The following is a 21,060-nucleotide window of genomic DNA, read 5'->3' as shown; positions in this document are numbered from 1 at the left end:
TGCGGTGTGCCGCATCACGGGCATGTTTGTGTTTGTAAGGACAGGGATATGACTGCTTGAATTCGGTTGGGTGTCGGAGCCAACAAAGTTGACTTGACCCTCCTTCAAGTCCTGATTTCTCCTCGGACTTTGACCACTTTGATTTGCGTCCATGATATCAGAATAAAAATTCAGAATGATATTTGAGCGGTTCCAACATTGAGTTCATGTTTACGAGTGATCTCTATGGTGATGCTATTGATAGTGATGTTTTTAGGTACCTAGTGATCGAAAAGTCCTGACACTTGCTGCTTTTCATTGGCTCAGTATTCCCGCTTTTTTCCTCAAATGCACTGAGGTGGCTCAAGTCAGCAGCTCAGCCAGTCCTGCGGAAGAATCAAAGTGATACCGCTGTGAAAGGGTTTTGGGGGCGCAGCCTGACTTTTCCTTGGTGATCACACCGGAATTCAGTGATATTTCATTTTGCTGCCTTTTAACTTCCCGCCACGAGCCGCCTAAGCCCCCCTGCCCCCCCCCCCCTCACACCTTTACGACATGTATGTCGGAATATGACACGTCTCAGTCCTCAAGTGCCCGCAGCCTTATGTTGTGCTAGCACAGCATCATTTGCCATGTGGAGGACGCCATTACCAGGCGAACTATGCATCGCACAACATGGGCGGCATCAATCGACTCATGGCCGATGAATCACTTCATCTGTCTGACTGATATCTCGTTGAGGATTTGCTAACGCGCAGGTCTGTCTGCCGCCGCGATTATACACTAGCAAAACTACATGATTCACAGCAACGCGGGTGGTAGTAAATCACTCGGCGGATGCGGTCCCTTAAGCCACGTTTCATCAGAATGGTGTCAGCCGAGCACGAGAGCGTCATGTCATGCTCTCAGATTGTGTGACATGATGAACAAGCATAAACCGAAACCGACTCCTTGTATTCGTTCGACGATTTCACCTTGGGATAATACTATGCAGCTACAAACAATGCACCTGATGCATGACTTAAAGCATAACGCGGCTGTCGAAACGTGACTGGCACTACACAGTAGCAGGTATCAGTAATGTGCAAAGCGTTCAGCGGCGGGTGTTCTGCAACGAGACGGCGCCCGTGTCGGACGACTCAGAGACGCCATCGACCGTCTCCGTGCGCTGGTTGCTGGCGTTGGCCACGCTCACGCTGCTGCCACTGCCGTGCACGCTGCCGTCGGCGCTGGACGTGACGGACGTGACGCGGGTGAAGCCGTTGACGCCTTCGGACGTGCCGGTCGTCACCGAGCCGTCGGCGGAGCCGGACGCCGCGCCGCCGAGCAGCAGCGCCGGCTTGAACAGCGACGGCCGCTGGAACAGACCGCCGACCGGCAGCAGCACGGCCCCGTTGCTGTCCTGCACCGAGACGGCGTTCGTGTCGGAGGTCCGCTGCACGCCCAGCACGCTCTCGGAGTGACGCGTGTCGGCGTTGGCCGTGTTGGTGCTGCTGCTGCCCAGACCGTTGGCCTGGCCGCGGACGCTGGAGACGGCCGAGTCGATCTGGTCTCGTCCGAACGCCGTCTCCGAGACGCCGGAGGTGACGGAGCCGTCGGCTTGGCCGGAGGCGTCGCCGCCGACGAGCACTGGACGGAACAGCTGCGGCCGCTTGAAGAGGCGCCTGCCGTCGGCCGCCGACAGGACGGCGAGCGTGGCCAGCACGGCGAAATACTTCATGGCTGAGAAAGGAGGGACGCCAGTTTTAATGCATACCAGGCCGATGCGTTGCGTATGCAACCAGTGAGGCTCCGAATGGCGATGTACACAATTCTAACTGCGGGCAGCAAGTTGTGCAACTTGAAACATGCACCTGTAATACCACACCACGTACACGTCGTGTATGAACGAAACATCCAAAGAGGTTGATTTGACGTGATGCAGCTGCAATGATCGGAGACCTCACCCTTTAGCTGCATATGTAGGTGTTAATCTGTTGGGAATGGGGAGTCATACATACCTGATATTCTGCAAGCAGGTGCTACCGTCGTTGATGCGGCTGGGTGCCAGAGGTGTGTGATGGCTTGGCAGTGCAGACTGCTGTTTTATATGCAGACGGTGGCTGTGTGTAGTTACGCCTATGACTCAGACAGTACTCCTGGCTGCAGAAACGCTCGCTCAATGCCTGCCAGGTGGAAATCCCACGCACGCTCGTTGGTTCCCAGACGTTCGCGACTACTGGAAGTTGACAGTTAACGCCAGCTGCGAACGCTGTTGGAAAACCCCGGGACAGTGGTGGTGTATCCGGAGGGGGGGGGGGGGCAAAATGCCCCCATCTTTTGGGGTGGGATAAAATATATATTTGCCCCCCCCCCATTATTTGAGGTGGCGTAGGAGGGACCCTCGGGTCCCCTAGTACTTGCTTACTGTGTTACCAAAGCAAGCGCAGATGGTCCATGTCTGGCCCGGAAAGGGCCCATTTTAAGCTCAAAAGGGGATCGTTTCGTGTCCGCGTAGGGCCCATCTCAGGCTGAAATTAGCCCACTTCAAGACGGAAACATTCACACCACTTCCAGGCACGGAAGGGCCCTCTCTGGCCTGGAAACGGTTCATTGGGAGCTCAAAAGGGCCCGTCTCAGGTCGGGAAAGGGGCCCATCGTAGGCTCAAAGCCCTCTCAAGTCTGGAGAGGGTCCATCATAAATTCACAAACGGCTCGTCTCCACCATCTCTGGTCTAGAGTGGGCCTATTGAAGGCTCAGGGAGCCAGTGGTGGTGTACTCGCGAGGCAAACTAGCCCCATGTATGAGGTGAGAACCAAAACTATCTTTCCCCATATGTCAGGTGGTCCAAATTAGGACCCTGGCGGATTTGTGGAAGAGATTCATTTATCGTGTGGCATCCAATTCAACGCAGACAGCACATCTCAGGTCTGTAAAGGATCGATTTCAAGGCAGGAAATCTCTTTAACAGTTTCAGGTGCGGGAAGTACCCTTCTCCGGTCTGGAAAGGGCCGATTGTAGACTCAAAAGGGGCCGTCTCTGATCTGGACAGGTCCACGGTAAACTCAGAAGGGGTCCATCGCAGGTCTGGGTGGGGCCCATCGTGGGCGTGGGAAGGGTCCTGTCAGGTTTGGATAAGGCCCATCGTAGACTCAAGAAGGGCCCTTCTTAAATTATAATATGCCACGTCTTTGACAGAGAAAGTGGGTATCTCTGGCCCGGGGAGGGTCCATCTAAACACTTAAGCCCGAGAGGAGCCTATCTCAAGGCCCACAAGCTCTCTCTGATACCAGGGGAGAGGCCAAAGTTTTGGTAAGAAGGGGAGGGGCGGCACACAGCTTGATGAAGGGCACCCGGTGAAAAGGCACCCCCAAAAATCAGCTGATTTGGCCCATTTTATTTCCAGGGGCCCCAGCTTTCTTCATTTGACATCATCATGCCGACGAATGCGTTCATTAAGGGTCCCAGTGGATTGAACAATAAGGGGACCCTTACCTTTCGTGGACACGGGGCCCCGTAAGTAAGCCACTAAGGGGCCCCATTGCCTTTCCTGGTCAGCGGTTGAGGAGGATCTCCGTTCAACCTGCCACCCGGGGTCGTTGCCGGGCACTGTTCTGGAGACACGATGGCCGGTGTCTCCTGGTCAGACGAAAGCCGGGGAGTGATGCATCATGCATTGGTCCCCTCCATGACGCGGAAGGTCCTCAGACCGGAAAAGTTGGTCTCGTATCGACGCAACGGCCCTCATTGATGTCAAAAGATGCTTGCCGACGCAGGGGGTCCAATAATTGGGAGATGAATCGTGTTCGATTTATTAGGTCTCTGCCCGAAATGGAGTGGAGGTTCGGGGCCACGTTCGTTCTTGGGCCCACGTTTGACACAGGGCCCTTTCACTGTCTCACTATGAACCCTTTCATTTTCATTTTCATTTTCATCTCCTGTCGGTTTCAGCGGGCCCGGTCAACTTAAGAGACCCCCTGACATTCGGGGTCACTTTCCTGCCCCTATTCAGAACACGGAACCATGGCCGACCCCGTGCCCTCGCCAACATAGGGTCCTCTGTTAGGCGTACTGTGCCCCCCTGACCAACGCAACGGTCCCTCATTGCCTCAGGGAGCGCGACCAATGCAAATGGTCCTCTGACTGACAATGGCGGGCCCAGGACGGTCCCGGCTTTGGAAATGGGCCCTAGGCCGCCACGGGGCGGACTGTTCGAGATTTGGGGGTCGGCAGATCAATTGGCGGGCCCTCATTGCCCTCAGGGCTCTCAATCGGTGCAAGAGGGCCTCTGATGGACAGTTGCGGGCTGGGATCTCCCTCATTTTTCGCCGCCAGACCTACAGTTTTCCGATTGGCCAACAAGTCCCGGCGATGCGGCTGGCTACCGACTGCGGGTCAGCCCGCTACCTGCTGGCTACCGGACTGCGGGTCAGCCCGCTTACCTGTGGCTACAGACTGCGGGTCAGCCCGTCACCTGCTGGCTACCGACTGCGGGTCAGCCCGCTTACCCTGCTGGCTACGACTGCGGGTCAGCCCGTCACCTGCTGGCTACCGACTCGGGTACTACCTGCTGGCTACCGACTGCGGGTCAGCCCGTCACCTGCTGGCTACCGACTGCGGGTCAGCCCGTTACCTGCTGGCTACCGACTGCGGGTCAGCCCGCTACCTGCTGGCTACCGACTGCGGGTCAGCCCGCTACCTGCGTCAGAGTGCTTCTGGTCACTAGCACATACATGTGCTAACCAAGTGGAAGTGAAGTTCCGCAGACGTAGATTACATGAGAAATGTGTGGGTTTTTCCTGTAGCCACGTATAGCGTAAAAGCGCACTGCTCTGGGTTTTTTCCAGCACGGCAATACCAAGCGGCTCGTCTGGCCTCTAGAATTCAATACGGCTGAGAAACCGCCACACCTCCGTGCGAGGGATTTCTGCAAGGCAACCGCTTGACTGTGCAATTCTGGTGCTTGGGGCGCCCGTCGCGTCATGCCCCAATACCTGCAGCCGACCGGTCTGCATATAAACAGCGGCATGCAACGTAACACCATCACACGCTCCGGCCCACCGGCGCCATCAACAGTGTTGTGACTCTCAACACAAAGAATCAGGTATGCATAGCTTCTTCTCTCGAATTTAGCTGGTAGTCGTATTGAGTTCACTTCATCTGTCCCAGCGTTAGATTAGCTATTTTATTACAATACTTGCATTTAAGGTGAGCATGGTGCGTTACAAAAAGTACAGGGCTCGAAACTCGTGCAAAAATGCTAAATCGCCATTCGGAGCTCCACTGGTTGTATACGTAACGGCTCGGCCATGTATCCAGTAACACTGGCGTCCCTCCTTTCTCAGCCATGAAGTATTTCGCCGTGCTGGCCACGCTCGCCGTCTTGTCGGCGGCCGACGGTAGGCGCCTCTTCAAGCGGCCGCAGCTGTTCCGTCCAGTGTTCGTCGGCGGCGACGCCTCCGGCCAGGCTGACGGCTCCGTCACCTCCGGCGTCTCGGAGACGGCGTTCGGACGAGACCAGATCGACTCGGCCGTCTCCAGCGTTCGCGGCCAGGCCAACGGTCTGGGCAGCAGCAGCACCAACACGGCCAACGCCGACGCGCGCCGCTCCGAGAGCGTGCTGGGCGTGCAGCGGACCTCCGACACGAACGCCGTCTCGGTGCAGGACAGCAACGGCGCCGTGCTGCTGCCGGTCGGCGGTCTGTTCCAGCGGCCGTCGCTGTTCAAGCCGGCGCTGCTGCCCGGCGGCGCGGCGTCCGGCTCCGCCGACGGCTCGGTGACGACCGGCACGTCCGAAGGCGTCAACGGCTTCACCCGCGTCACGTCCGTCACGTCCAGCGCCGACGGCAGCGTGCACGGCAGTGGCAGCAGCGTGAGCGTGGCCAACGCCAGCAACCAGCGCACGGAGACGGTCGATGGCGTCTCTGAGACGTCCGACACGGGCGCTGTCTCGGTGCAGAACACCGGACGCTGAACGCACTGCATCATATGGTCGTGAGTCATTGCTCAATGTTCGTCGCGGTTTGAGAAGAGGGATGGACTCTCATGGCTCGTTTGCTGTTTGTGCTGTGTATCGCCTGTGACTGTCAAGTATTACCCCAAAGATGAAGACACGACGTGCAATACAAATCGAGAATATGCAACTGATGAGCCTTTGTAATAAGTTGTTCGACAGCGCGTCACAAGGCGTTTCCAAGGAAGAATGTTTTTGACTTAAGACTGCAGCTGTCAGAGACCTTTGCTCGTCAATCAGATGTGGTAAATGATAAGCCGGGCGACTGTTTTCGCAGGTCTTGGACGAGCTGAAAATGAACACTCCAAAGATGTCTCGTTTGTGTGCTCATATGTTATTAGCGTATGCATCATTCAAACCAACAGCTACTACAAATGTAACCTAACCTAGGTTATTGTATGCTGCACATTGTATGCATCTAATCAAAACATACCTTCAACATCAACTCAATCAATTGCGGGGTCATATTCACTAAACAGAGAATTGTGCTGTCCAGAGCAGTTTTCCACTTAAAATTATGCCAGTAGTTAAGAGCGAGCCACACTTTATTTACAGAAATTGAGATGTGGGCGCCGGGCGCGGTGATGCGGAATAACTGTCGTGTAAGCACAGTGCATGATGAGCAAATAAAACAAGTAAGTCGGTGGCGACGGATAATTTCTTGAATGAAGCTTTCTCAAAAACTGTTGCTCCCCGGGACAGTTGTAGGGTGACCTCGCGGCACATTACACGTTTTCAAGAGCCGCGATGGCCTCCTATTCCCTTCCTGGATAGCGGCCCCGTAGGCGTTGGACAACGCCGCGCCGGCGGCGGCGGCGGCGGAGCGGAGGGCCGCCAGGTACGGGTCGGCCGCCGCTCGCCAGCGGTCCCTCCCCGCCGCCGGGGGTGGGGGTGGGGCACATCGGCGGGGCACGTCCACCGGGGTCGGTCGGGGGGAGGGTGCACCGTGACCCGTGTGACCTCCGTCCGCCGCCAGGCCCGGGTGAGAGTCCGGGCCGAGAGCGATCAACAAGCCATTCACAGCTGACGCCGCGTGCCAGCCGGCGGTAACACCGCGCGCGATCGGAGGGCGCCGCCCACAAGCAGGCCATGACGCTCCCTTCCCACCGGCCGCTCCTGTCCGTTTAATCAGCCGTCGTGGCTGTTTAGCCGCCCAGCCCGTCTCGCGTGACGGGGCAGCCGCGGCGGCCGGTCGCGAGCGCGGCCCGGCACAGCGGGCCGGCGTCGTCCCCGTTTGCCGGCCGAGCGCGGGGCGGCGCCCGGAGACGCCGGCGCCGCTGCGGACACGGTCAGCTGTCGGCGATGACCGAGCATCAGGCGGCGGAGGCGTCGCTCGCACCATGGCACGAGGCTGCGTCACGTCAAGGAAAACAACCGAGTGGAGCCATGGTGCAGCCAAGCCCAGCATTACTTCATTCTGTGTCTCCCCCCCCCCCCGCCCTTGCTGCATCTGCATATCTTGGGGATGGTCTAACGAGGTTTTCCTTTGTAACTCACCTTAAGTACTTTGAGATGCGGTGAGGCTTTACTAAAAACTGAAACTACATCACCACATCCAGTGGTGATGTAGTTTCATTTGTTGACCGGCTGGTGCAGCCGGTCAACCCGCCGCCCTGCCAGCATGTCGGCGGGCCGACCGCTGGCAGGTCACGGCGTTTCAATTGGCTGGGCCACTCCTTTATCTGGGCGGACACGGCTCGACACCCCTGGAACCGTCTGTCCCACACCGGCCGCCCGGCGAGGTCAAAGTTACCGGCGACGCGCCATCCAACTCGCCGCGAGACGGCCAGCAACGGTCGGCCAACGTGGCGACCGCCGGTGGTCGGAGCGCGAGCTCCGATCTACGGACACCGACCCGAGGTGACCTGGTGTGCGGCCCGCGGCGGTCGGTGCACGAGCTCCGACCTACGGACACTGACCCGAGGTGACCCGGTGTGCGGCCCGCGGCGGTCGGTGTACGAGCTCCGACCTACGGACACTGACCCGAGGTGACCCGGTGTGCGGCCCGCGGCGGTCGGTGTACGAGCTCCGACCTACGGACACTGACCCGAGGTGACCCGGTGTGCGGCCCGCGGCGGTCGGTGTACGAGCTCCGACCTACGGACACTGACCCTAGGTGACCCGGTGTGCGGCCCGCGGCGGTCGGCGCACGAGCTCCGACCTACGGACACTGACCCGAGGTGACCCGGTGTGCGGCCCGCGGCGGACGGCGCACGAGCTCCGACCTACGGACACTGACCCGAGGTGACCCGGTGTGCGGCCCGCGGCGGACGGCGCACGAGCTCCGACCTACGGACACTGACCCGAGGTGACCCGGTGTGCGGCCCGCGGCGGACGGCGCACGAGCTCCGATCTGTGGATCCTGACCCGAGGTGACATGGTGTGCGGCCCGCGGCGGACGGCGCACGAGCTCCGATCTGTGGATCCTGACCCGAGGTGACCAGGTGTTCCGGGGTGGGCAGACACACCGGCCCGGCGGATACTGACGCGCCAGACAGATTCTCGATATGCCGGCTCGCATGTTTACTGTGTCAGCAGCAGCAGCAGTCAAGGTGAATGTTTGATAGCATGGCATAAATCTGTGTTGGAAGAAATGTGGTGCGACTTCTTAACTTTGACTGCCATTTTTGTGCTCCGCTAGCAGAACACACCGAAAGGCGATCTTAATAAGGCACATTTTATTCCTTTTTTGCACTTAAGTTAGCAGTTAAACGAACGAGCAAATCCCGCGTCTTCTGTCCCGATAAAGGCTACCTCCTCCGAGTACGGGCCTAAAGTGACCCCCCCCCCCCCCTTTCACTCCATTTGTATGTGCATCTGGTTTTGGTGGCGTCCGTCGTATGACTCGGTGTAATAGAGACACCTTCATCGGACGAAGAAGCGCACAATCTCCAAAAGCTGGCGATATCGGAGCCTCAGACCCTACTCTTGAGCGTGCCATCTGAAACAGCACGCGGGCAGTGTCGTCGGCCTGTGGTCCTTTCATTGTCCACTAATGCACCTTCGATAGTAATTTCACGTGGAAACGATGCATTCCGATGCATTGTTTTCATTATGGTTTCGTTTCTATGCCTTTTTCGGAGAGGCTGGGGATGAACATCAGACAGACGCGAAGAGAGAAGTTGAAGACACCTAGAGTCGATGCACTGCGTGTTTTACCGGATTATACCTGCGTGATTTGTTGATGTGAGCTTCATGACAATCATGCTGTTCGAAATGGGTGTCCGAGTCGCACACGTGGCCAACGTAGAACTTGTGAAGCCCTTCAATCCACGACGGAAATGGGCTGCTTTTGTCGAGGTTGCTGCCACTAAAGGACATTGTGGGCAGAAAGGGAAACTAACCAGCGTATGGTCCGCCGAAAATGGTCGCTCATAAGAGCCAGCCAACGTCATTATGCATATTAAGCTGGTTTCTGTTGAAACTTCCATCGAACGACTTCAACGCCATGCGGTTAATGCGCACCTACATACCTGTTCTGTGCGATAGCACGACTGGTGCTGAGCTTAGGCAAAGGTCAGACTGTAGGCAGGCAGAGACCCGACCCTGGTTTTTAACCTTTTCGTAAAGTAGCGGCTTTTAGTACCAATGCAACCCCCTGTCACAGGGTGGGGAAAGGACAGAGGGAACCTAGTGCTGGCAGTGCTCTCTGCCTTGCCGCAAATATTGCTGGCATCTCACCTCTACAACGTACGCATAAGTAAGACTCGTTATGGAACAGGATGTATGAAGCATAGAAAGAAAGCAATTGAATATAGATATACGGACAAGAGAATCGAGTGAATATTGCTGAGCCTTTCAACCACTGTGAAAATGGTTTCTGCGTACCTTTCTTGCATGTTTCATGGCTCCACGCCGTTCGAACCACTTACTTCACTAGCTAGGCGGAAAAACTTTGTTCGCATAACTGTGGCTTTCAAAGTTGCAACCGTGCAAATGGTACAGCTACCATAACTCAGACCCCCCCCCCCCCTCCCCCCTTATGGTTGAGTGAATACACGCCGAACTATTGCGGCTCGGGTCCACACCACAAAGCTCTTGCTTGATGCACGCCAGTTCCGCCAAGTACCGCCTGACACGTGACTGCCTACGTACAGCCGCCGCGGACACGGCTGGCGGTTTCATGCAGGGTCGGCGTTATTCATGTAGGACTGGTTTTGATGTACCCCACGCAAAATAGGTATATTTCAGTCGATTTTGATTCCGTCCTCTTATTCAGAGTCGGTCTCTTTCCAGTCTAATTGATTCTGAATCGGGATTCGGGATTCACGGTCGGCTGCAAACCATTTGCTTTACGATGGTGATGAACTGTGAACCAAATCCGAGGAAATGACGTCACATAACTTTGTACCGCCTCTCGCATCAGGAACTTATCCCGCTCGCGGACGTACGCGGGCCTATCTGTGAACATTATTGCCTGAACATTGTGACCATTATGAGCTGTGGATATTATGAACTGTGCGCATTGTGAACTCTGAGCATGATGTGCAGTGAACATCATTAAATGTGAACATTGAGTACTGTGGACATTGTGAACCGTGGATGTTATGAACTCCTGAATGGATGAACCAATTACGATATGAACGTCTCATTCCTACGAATTATTACCTCAGGACGTCATATACAAATATCTGGAGACTCAAACTACTCAACCGCAGCGCGGACTGTGCCCCGCCCAAGCCACTATAATTCAAAGTCAAAACTGGGATATCACATTGAACTGAGTGCGCTATTGCACGGGAGGGGTTAGATTTCGTAGGAAATCTTCCCGTTTGGATAGATTGCCCATTTCCTCACCCCGACTGTTCCTCTCCCTGATATGAGAGCATTCATTTGCATGTGGTACTCAGGTTTTAGCTGCCAATTATATAATTTTAAGTAGAAAACATTCCGCACTGGATTTGAGAAACTTGGTCTTCTTGCGTATTCTTTTATGAACGTGCAAGCATCAAGTAGCATGCCTTTGTCACACCCATTGGATACTGTGAAGCGTCTAAAATTGTGACTAAGATAAAATTGTCTATGTAGCTCGGGGACGGTGTGTAAATACATTCGCTTTGATGGTATTCCCATACTGTTTGTGTCTTGTACGTGTTTTCTTCTTTAAGCCTCATCGTGTGCACGTGATATCAAGACCCAACGATGCAGCTGTTTGTTAACATTTTGCCGCGATTTGTATGTATATATATATATATATATATGCACTAAATAAAAGTACTAGTCAAACATCAACCCTGTCACAAAAATGTACCGCAAACATGTTGCAGAGGAGTGCAATCAACACATTTTGTTCGGCGTAATCTTGAGTAAAAAAATTAAGGGATGGTGTTTGTTGTATCGTAGCCTCGACATTATAGTTGTAGTTCATAGGCGCACCGCGAGTGGCGCCACTGTCGGGCGTGGCCAGGCAGTCGGCCCGTAGCCGCCGTGCGGTGTGGTTGTCCGTCCATACTTTGTAAATGGAACTCACGTTAACATCAATAAACAGTTGGGAGACACAACAACTTGGCGACGAGCAAAGGGATTTTAAAGTAGGGACAGGCGCAAGTGACGCGCGGACCGGCAGGACGTGTGGGACTGCGAGGACTGGCAGGGCACGTGGAGCTGAGGACCGGCAGGACACGTGGAGCTGAGGACCGGCAGGACACGTGGAGCTGAGGACCGGCAGGACACGTGGAGCTGAGGACCGGCAGGACACGTGGAGCTGAGGACCGGCAGGACACGTGGAGCTGAGAACCGGCAGGACACGTGGAGCTGAGGACCGGCAGGACACGTGGAGCTGAGGACCGGCAGGACACGTGGAGCTGAGGACCGGCAGGACACGTGGAGCTGAGGACCGGCAGGACACGTGGAGCTGAGGACCGGCAGGACACGTGGAGCTGAGGACCGGCAGGACACGTGGAGCTGAGGACCGGCAGGACACGTGGAGCTGAGAACCGGCAGGACACGTGGAGCTGAGGACCGGCAGGACACGTGGAGCTGAGGACCGGCAGGACACGTGGAGCTGAGGACCGGCAGGACCACGTGGAGCTGAGGACCGGCAGGACACGTGGAGCTGAGGACCGGCAGGACACGTGGAGCTGAGGACCGGCGGGACACGTGGAGCTGAGGACCGGCAGGACACGTGGAGCTGAGGACCGGCAGGACACGTGGAGCTGAGAACCGGCAGGACACGTGGAGCTGAGGACCGGCAGGACACGTGGAGCTGAGGACCGGCAGGACACGTGGAGCTGAGGACCGGCAGGACACGTGGAGCTGAGGACCGGCAGGACGTGTGAGACTGCGAGGACTGGCAGGGCACGTGGAGCTGAGGACCGGCAGGACGTGTGGGACTGTGAGGACTGGCAGGGCACGTGGAGCTGAGGACCGGCAGGACGTGTGGGACTGCGAGGACTGGCAGGGCACGTGGAGCCGATGGCAGCAGTATTTGAAAACGCAGATGATCAGTCGACGGGCTTCGGGAGTTTTCTGACTCGGTCGACGGGACAGGGCAGTGTCGTGTCATCCATTTATTGTCACAGTGTGTCAGGGCAGGACAGTGACGGGGTCGGTAGCCCTGGGACAGGCTCAGGGGCATCAGTTGCCACAAAGGCCCCAGGACTGGCACGTGGTTTTGCCGTCGCGGCGTGCCGCGATTTTGGGCGTTAGTTCAGCGGGGGCCCGGCAGAGGCGCTGCGTCGTCGGGTCAACGACTTCCGGAAGCGCAGTTCGGCAGTTCGTCGACAGAGGCGCCGTGATAGCCAGCGGTGGCGTGACTCGCGAGTCAGCACGGCATCAGCTGATTGGCCAGAGAGGAGTCGGCTGGGCGGCTGGGCGCGAGCCAGCTGATCAGAGCGTGGGAAACGACGGAGCGCCGTGCGCGAGACAGAACAGCTGATCGGACCGTGGGAAAACAGCTGAGATCAGTGCGCCGGATGGAACAGCTGATGGGGACGTGGTAAAGCTGAGGGGATGACGTTGCCGGGAGTGCATCTGCCCGGTGGCACCTTACCATACATGGGAGGATTTTGAAAGGTGGGTGAGAAGCATAGAGCGGTACTTGGTGGCCGTGAACATAACTGACACCAATCGGAGGCGTGCAGTGCTTCTCCATCTGGTTGGGCCGGACGTCGCAGATCTCAGCGAGACGCTGCCGGACGAAGACGCGACGGGAGATAACTTACGGCGTACCTGTCGCCGGCCAAAAGCGCTTGACTGAGCGGGCTGCATACCATCAAATGAAGATGTAAGCGGGTGAGGAATTCGAACAGTTCCTCGGGCGACTCCGGATTCAAGCACAGAAATGCGGCTATACGGCGGCTGAGATGGACAGGGAACTCCGGGACCGGTGTGTCGTCGGAAGCAGCCCCGGGCTGAAAGAAAAGCTACTGCAGGAGGCGGCGACCAAAGGAGACGGGCTGACGCTCGCGAACGTCCGGCAGACAGCGCGGGCGTGCCGAGACATGCGTCAGCTGAGCGCCCATCTGAGCGAGAGTCAGCCGGCAGTCACAGGAGTCGACTGTGAGGGGACGGCCGTGAGCGCAGTGCAGCCGGACCGGCCACAACGGCCACAGCGAGGCCAGTGTTTCCGATGCGGATCCAGGCAGCATTGGAAGAGAGACTGCCCGGTCAGGGTGCAGGAGCGTGGCGCTGCCGACCGGCCATCGTCCGGGGATAATGGACGGCGTGAGGAGCGGCGGCAGCAGGGACAGACCCGCCGTCCCCCGCCCGTCCGACGCTATTTCCGGTGTGGGTCGGACGCCCACCTACAGCGCAGCTGGCCACAGCGCCGCACAGTGGACCATGTGACTGAGACTGAAGGAGGTGTGCCACAGCGCCTCGAGGACATTCGCCTGCAAATCGACATCCCGAGCGAGAGGGATGGCCTGCCACTCATCACAGTGAGGATCAACGGTCAGGTCATCACGATGATGATCGACACCGGCTCGCCGGTAACAATCGTCGGCAGAGATGCCAAGATCCCGGGACTGCGCATGCGGGCATCGGAGCTACGTCTGCAGTCCTACACCGGTCAGACGGTGCCCCTCTGCGGAGAGGCAACGGTGGAGGTGGAACACGCAGGCCAGGCCCGGTCACTGCGACTGGTGATATGTGACCGACAGGGGAGCGCGCCGCTGCTGGGACGAGACTGGCTGCGCCAATTCCGACTGAACTGGCGAGCGGTTAGCATGGTCGGCCAGTCGGGGGACGCTGACGGGAGAGCCACGCCGGAGTCGGGCGCAAAGACGACGCTGGAGTCTGTCGTCAAGGCGCACGGGACAGTGTTCACTGACGGACTGGGGAAGATGTCGATGAAGGCCCATCTCACGCTGAAGCCTGACGCGCGTCCGGTGTACAGGAAGGCCAAGCCTGTGCCGTACGCCCTCACGCCTCTAATTGACAGGGAATTAGAGCGATGGATGACGGAGGGAGTCGCAGAGAAATTGACCCAGAACAGAGACCGTCAGGCTGGGGGACCCCGCTGGTCCCAGTGCTGAAGCCCAACGGTCAGGTCAGGTTGTGCGCAAACTACAGCCTGACAGTGAATCCACAGCTCGGGGTGGATCCGTACCCACTGCCTGCGCCAGAGGACCTATTCGCGAACATACGAGGTCGAGTGTTCGCAAAGCTGGACATCCGGCGGGCATACGAGCACATGGAGCTGGACGAGACGTCACGGGACCTCACCACGGTGACGACGCACCGTGGCTCGTTCCGGATGATCCGTGTACCATACGGCATCGCCAGCTGCGGCTTCCTGTTCCAGCAGGCAATGGACAAGGTGCTGGAGGGACTGCCGGGCTGCGCGTGCTACATTGATGACGTTTTCATCGCAGCGGAAGACGAGGCAGAGCTGTTGACGCGGCTGGACCGGGTCCTGACTCGGCTGGAGCGTCACGGCCTCCGGCTAGAACGCTCAAAATGCACTCTAGGGGCGAGCGAGGTGTCTTACCTGGGATGGCGGATCACCGCATGCCGGACGGCACAGAACGACCGATCATGTTCGCGTCGAGGACGCTGACACCGACAGAAAAACTTTACGCACAGGTCGAGCGGGAACCCACCGCTGTGCAGTTTGGGCTCCGGGGATTCAGCAGGTTCCTGTTCGGCCGGAGGTTCACTCTCACCGTTGACAATCGGGCTCTGTCCCGGATCCTGAGCCCCGAGCGCGACCTCCCCGGTCTGACCGCGGCACGTCTGCGGCGGATCGCCACGGAACTGGCAGCATACCAGTACAGCGTAGAGCTACGCAGAACGGCAGACATGGCGCTCGCGGACAGTCTATCGCGGATGGCGCTGCCGTGCAGCGGAAACGAGCGGGCGGAGGCCGACACAGAGGTGGCGGGAGTCCACTTATTGTTCATGGACGGCGCGGGAGCGCCGCTGACAGCCCGCGAGATCGAAAACGCCACCCGGCGCGACCCGCTGCTGGCGAAGGTGCTTATGTATATAAGACACGGATGGCCGACAGAAACGGAACCGGAGTTGGCGCCGTTCCGACACCGGGAGGCGGAGCTGTCCACAGACCACGGCGTGGTACTGTGGGGAAGCGGAGCGGTAATACCCCAGAGGCTGCGGTCGCGAGTACGGCAGGAGCTGCACACCGGACACCTCGGCAGCGCCAAGATGAAAGGAGTGGCGCGCCGGTACGTGTGGTGGCCGGGAATGGACACAGAACTGGAGGCATTGGCGCGGGATCGTACTGCATGTGTAGAAAAGCGAGGAGCCCCGCCACGGAGCGCGCTGCACACCTGGGAACCGGCTGGCGGCCCGTGGGAGCGAATCCATGGGGATTTTGCCGGGCCGTTTCAGGGCTCCAGCTTCCTCGTGGTACATGACAGTTTCAGCAAATAGCTGGAGGTGTGTCCGATGAGAGACACGGGCACGGAGAGCACGGTTCGGGAGCTGCGAGCCATGTTCGCTCGTTTCGGTATACCACGGCAGCTTGTCTCCGACAACGGACCTCAGTTCACAGCGTCGCAGTTGGCGGAATTCTTGAGTGGGAACGGTGTACGACACGTCAGAGTAGCACCATACCACCCGAGCAGCAATGGGGCTGCCGAACGAGCGGTCCAAACCGTTAAGAATGGCCTCAAGGCGGCGCTGAGGGACGGGGGCTCCCTGTCTCGCCGGCTGTGCACATTTCTGATGGCACACCGCGCGGCGCCACACTCGACGACAGGTCGGACGCCGGCGGAAGTGATGTTCGGGCGCCCGATGCGCACCAGGCTCGGCCTCGTGCACCCAAGCATCACAAGAGACGTACAAGAGAAACAGCAAGACCAGAGGGAGGTGGCGGGAGGAAGGTCGCGCCAGTTCAGGGTAGGCCAGACCGTGTGGGCGCGGACATATGGCGGCCCCCGACGGTGGCGGCGCGGCGAAGTGGTAGGCATCACGGGCCCCGTCTCGTATCAAGTAGACGTCGGCGAGGCCGTCTGGGCCCGCCATGCGGACCAGCTCCTGCCAACAGCAAGACGGGAACAGCAGCAGCCGATCTTGTCAGCTCCGCTTGAGCCGTCGCAGCAGCGTCCGGCCGACGCTGCTCCCGGCTGGCAGCAGCATCAGATCCCGGAGGCTCACAGATCTCTCGGGGAGAGAGAAGAGGAGGAGGAAGAGCGACCGGCACCGGCCAGGGAGGAGGCAGGTGGTCATGACCAGACCAACACCGAGCCGGAATCAGCTCAACAGAACCGGGCTCCGGACGGGCCGGACGCCGACGCCGAGTACCAGCAGACGGGGCAGCCGCGCGCCGTCAGCGCGCCGCCCCCGCGGACGGGGCAGGCGCACACGGCCAGCGCGCCGCGTCACGAGACGCAGCCGCGCCGATCAGCGCGCACCATCCGACCTCCGCTGCGTTTCAGGCTGTAGGGAAGCCCCAGTATGGGGGCGGAGGGTGTTGTATCGTAGCCTCGACATCGTAGTTGTAGTTCATAGGCGCACCGCGAGTGGCGCCACTGTCGGGCGTGGCCAGGCAGTCGGCCCGGAGTCGCCGTGCAGTTCGCTTGCGTGTTCATACTTTGTAACTGGAACTCACGTTAACATCAATGAACAGTTGGGATACACAACAGTGTTCATATATTTTTGCGAAGAAACCTGGCCATGACCACAGCTATCAAACGCGGAGTTTTTTGAATCTAAGCAATCCTTTCTTGACAACGTCATTTAAGCACTATCTCGTGAATACCCATTATTTTAAATATGGCAGTTCAAAGCCTTCATTGCCCATTTGAACTTTAATCACTTATCAAAGCGTTGCTCGAGTTATTTTTCAACATCAGTGACTCGTCCCGTTGCCAGCCTTTACCCACTCTATCTCCCGAGTTATTCAGATGTTTGTTGAGAAGGTGTTCAAGGTCTGTGTCACTTTCACATGGGTGCATCCCAGCAGTACATACGACACATTTTCCATGATCTGCCTGCATGCGTCAGACACTCGCCATTGTGCATTAAGACCGGTCGATTCACTAAGAGGTTTATTGTTTTGTGAAATGCGTCCCATTCTAAGCTGTTCACAAAAATGCAGCTGGATATCGATTTTCTAAAGGGATATTATTTCTCTGCAGGAAAAAATTCTGGAATCAAGCAAATGTTACAAAAATATATTTGGCAATTATACTACGCACTACACTATTCCAGTGCTGACGTCACAGATCAGCGGTGATACAGCGCTTTTCCAATGCCCCTCAGATCAGTGCTTTTCACAGATTTTTCAGCCAAGATTCACTTCTCATACAAAACAGTATAAAATACCAAATAACTGGGTTTATTACTAGTCGTAAGGACTGTGGCTGGCCGCAGCATCTTGCGACGAACGTGATCACTTTGGTACGCAGCGCTTTAAAATGCGTCATTTGAGACAGATGGGCTCGAACGCTCGCTACTCGGTGGTGCTTTGGGTTCAGTGCAAGGCTGTTGGTTGCTGTTGATTGTGTTCATGTCGTGAGAAGCTGACTGGCTAGAAGTGCGTAGCCAATCGTCAGCTGTTTTAAGGTAATAACAAATGCGTTAAATAACGTTAAAAAGCTTTGCCGATCTAGGAGGATTGTTGTTTGTGGTTACATGAGCTGTAGCTCGAGAGGTAAACGGAGGACGTTGGAACGACACATGTCAAAGATTTACCCGAGGCTTTCTGCTGCTGAAAGTAACAGTCCTCTTTGAGGTAAGAGACTGAACATCACTTTTGCAGGCCTATCACATCGCCCGTCGCACATCTGGCTTAGCGCACTGATCGGTGCACAGTCGTGAGATAAAACGCTTTTCATTTTCGTCATATTGCGTACGAAGCTGAATGAAGGTGGTAGACGCGCTCATGTACGTCGGTTGCATCTGTGGATACCAATATTGCATGGGGTTTTGCCCTAAATGATTGGGGCCACTGCATCGGCTAGGAATATTTCAAAAAGTGGGGGGGGGGGCAAGCTCAGGGCGAATTTTAGGAACCTTTCTGGAAAGCAAGCTCGATGACCGGGGGGGGGGGGGGGGGGAGATGGATGCTGCTTATCGCTCTTTATTTAAATGTTATAGCTGCTATGCTAGATATGCATCTAGAGGTGCTTCTCACTGGTGCACAATCCTGCCTAATCGACTCATCTATGTTATTCGGCAAGTAAGGCTATCCAGCTTTCCAAGATTATTCGTTCATTTCAACGTTGTCTTTCCTGCAGAGGCGAAATTCCACGAGCGGGTAGGCAGTTTTGGGTGACTGAGGAGGCGTTTGCCTCCACAGGGTAGATGTCAAAATACGGCCCAGACATGGGCTGGTGAGAATTTTGAAAGTGAATCGATGGCTCATAGTGCGACAGATTTTCCATGTGCCTTTATTTCGCTGGCTGCTTTGCAAAAGATAAGACTTGTCGCAGCATTTTAGGCAGAAACAAATTTGTGAGCTTGAAACACCAGAAACAGTGTGACAAGAGGCATAAAACTGGAGATTCTCCTTTAAAAACCAAACCACAGAATGAAGCCCCTCTGTCATATATTCCTCATCTGGGCCCTGCTCCCGTCCGCCGTCGGCGGCCACTTTCCTGGTCCGGCCGTTTTCCGCATGACTGAAAGCGAACAGATCGTATGACTGCTTGGTTGCATATTTCTGGATCAGCATTGCAACTAATTGGTGTGTAAAACATATGTTGGACACCTGCAACAGTATCTTTTTCTGAATTATCTTCCACATAGACAAGACAGTAGTATAAGCCTTACTCCTCGGAAAAAAAAGGGAATGGAGATATAGTTGGGTTGATATTTCGGCAACATGCCTTTATCGAAATAGTAGCAGAAGTGAATTCAAAATTGCCTGCCGATGATCCAACACGATTTTGCAGGGTTTTTTTTTTAAAGCAAGCCATAGTTGATACAGGACACCAACAATCAGGGGATTAAACAAAGAGCGAGTGCCAGCCATTACCACGGTACAGTGCCTATCTCAGAATTAGAATGCGCGAACATACGCGTGCATGCAAACGAATTCAAGCAAATAGGCATCATGCATCACGCTTCATTCAAACGTGCAAGCGAGTTGAAGTAAACAGGCATCACACGTCGCGCATCAATTATACATGCAAACGATTTCAATTGAACAGGCATCGCACATCATCCGTTAGGTATCACTTACACATGTAAACGATTTTAAGCGAGCACACATCACACATAAAGGCACATATCACGCTCGCACAATCCACCATGATGAGCACTGCATGTTAAGATTTGGTCGCCGACTTTTTACCAGATTAGATGCACTTATTTTCCTGTCTGGGTGGTCCTGTGCTCTGTAGATGACTTTGAGTTCTAAAAGGGGCATAGGGTTCATACCTCCCTCGCTTTCAGCCTAAGCGTGTTTTGCGAGAAAAAAAATCACCGAAAGGGGTATTCCCTATTTTGTTCTTAACGTATCGCAGGTGTTCATTACATCTAAAACGAATGGGGCGCATGTACTCCCCAACATGGACTATGTCTCTCCCGTGTTTTTCACACAGTTCCCAGAACTGCATAAATGACAGCTGATGTCACCCTGCCACTTAGGCTTCGAGATAGAAGATTCCACCAGAGACTTTTTAAGCTTATTGTCGTTTTTCGAAGCTATGCGTACGCGCAGTACTGATTTCTTAACAATATGTTTGATTTTACAAAGCAAATGGTCATCTATGTAAGGTAGCGTTAAGAGTCCGTCTTCCGATAGGACGTGCCCTCGCTTCCTACCACCCGCCCTCCACGCGCTCCAGACTTTTTTTTTACTTCCTCCAACATTCTACCTAAAAGTTGCGGAGAATATCCGTTGTCCAATAGAAAAGCCCATATTCTGGTTATACTCTTTCTCCTTTTCACTACTTGATGAGCTGTTTAGAGCCCTATGGAACATGTTGCGAATTATGTTGTGCTCAGTGGAAGTTGGATGCGCAGATTCACCGTGCAGAATGATACCAGAGTTGGTGGGCTTGATAAAGAGTCCCGTTTCTAACGTTGTGCGGTTGTTCCTTCTTTTCACCGTCACTAGCGTATCCAAATATGGGACCCCCTTTCCGCCCCCTGTATGATTCATCGTAAAAGCGAGATTTGGATGCTGGTTGTTCATGATCTGTAAAAACTCTTCGAGGGCACGCTGTTTGTGCGTCCATACCCCAGCATAATCACCGACGTATCTAGCTAAGAAAGTTGATTTTGATGGGCCGGCGGCAAGGGCCTTCGTTTTAAATTGATCTAGACATATTATCGCCAGAGGAGGAGCGCATGGGTTCGCCATTGCTATTCACAATTTTTGTCGATAGAAGTCATCTCGGAACGAGAAAATGTTTTTCTAAAGCCCTTCTGGTTGTGAGCCCAACCCGCGAAAATCCCCGGATATAGCTTGCTTGTCAACAAGGTACACGGTTGTCTCTCTTTTATTGTTATTCTTACCCTGTAACCAGAACAAAAACCGAAAGGTTCTCGTGAGATCAATTCTGTTTGTATTTTGAAGTCAATGAACTGCAGAAATCAGGCGTTAAACGACCGCATGGAATAAATCAGCGGCGCCCTTGATTTACAACAGTTTAATGGACTCTTCCTAAACCGATAGAGTTCAGAGGCTTTGCCAGGATATTTTGTTTGGGTCCTACAGGCATTAAGGACATCG

General features: G+C 55.7%; 2 protein-coding genes across 2 annotated transcripts; one reads left to right on the top strand and one right to left on the bottom strand.

Moving 5' to 3' along the window:
• Positions 1–914: 914 nt before the first annotated feature.
• Positions 915–2,056, bottom strand: LOC119093768 (uncharacterized). The gene is made up of 2 exons (XM_037216775.1): positions 1,980–2,056; positions 915–1,701 (listed from the first exon to the last, which is right to left on the bottom strand). The coding sequence occupies exon 2, from the start codon at positions 1,697–1,699 to the stop codon at positions 1,073–1,075; it is 627 nt and encodes a 208-aa protein (XP_037072670.1). The 5' UTR covers positions 1,700–1,701; positions 1,980–2,056; the 3' UTR covers positions 915–1,072.
• Positions 2,057–4,978: 2,922 nt separating this feature from the next.
• On the top strand, positions 4,979–6,612 carry LOC119093699 (uncharacterized). Its single transcript, XM_037216700.1, has 2 exons — positions 4,979–5,063; positions 5,305–6,612. The coding sequence occupies exon 2, from the start codon at positions 5,307–5,309 to the stop codon at positions 5,931–5,933; it is 627 nt and encodes a 208-aa protein (XP_037072595.1). The 5' UTR covers positions 4,979–5,063; positions 5,305–5,306; the 3' UTR covers positions 5,934–6,612.
• Positions 6,613–21,060: the final 14,448 nt, after the last annotated feature.

This window comes from Pollicipes pollicipes, unplaced genomic scaffold, assembly GCF_011947565.3.
Source record: "Pollicipes pollicipes isolate AB1234 unplaced genomic scaffold, Ppol_2.1 Scaffold_4002;HRSCAF=4701_pilon_pilon_pilon, whole genome shotgun sequence".
Classification (NCBI taxonomy): Eukaryota; Metazoa; Arthropoda; class Thecostraca; order Pollicipedomorpha; family Pollicipedidae; genus Pollicipes; species Pollicipes pollicipes.
The sequence above is the reverse complement of the archived record's forward strand: the minus strand, read 5'-3'. Positions and strand labels throughout refer to the sequence as shown.

Excerpts from the sequence above, each read along its gene's own strand:
- LOC119093768 (XM_037216775.1), bottom strand. The coding sequence starts at position 1,699 with ATGAAGTATTTCGCCGTGCTGGCCACGCTCGCCGTCCTGTCGGCGGCC.
- LOC119093699 (XM_037216700.1), top strand. The coding sequence starts at position 5,307 with ATGAAGTATTTCGCCGTGCTGGCCACGCTCGCCGTCTTGTCGGCGGCC.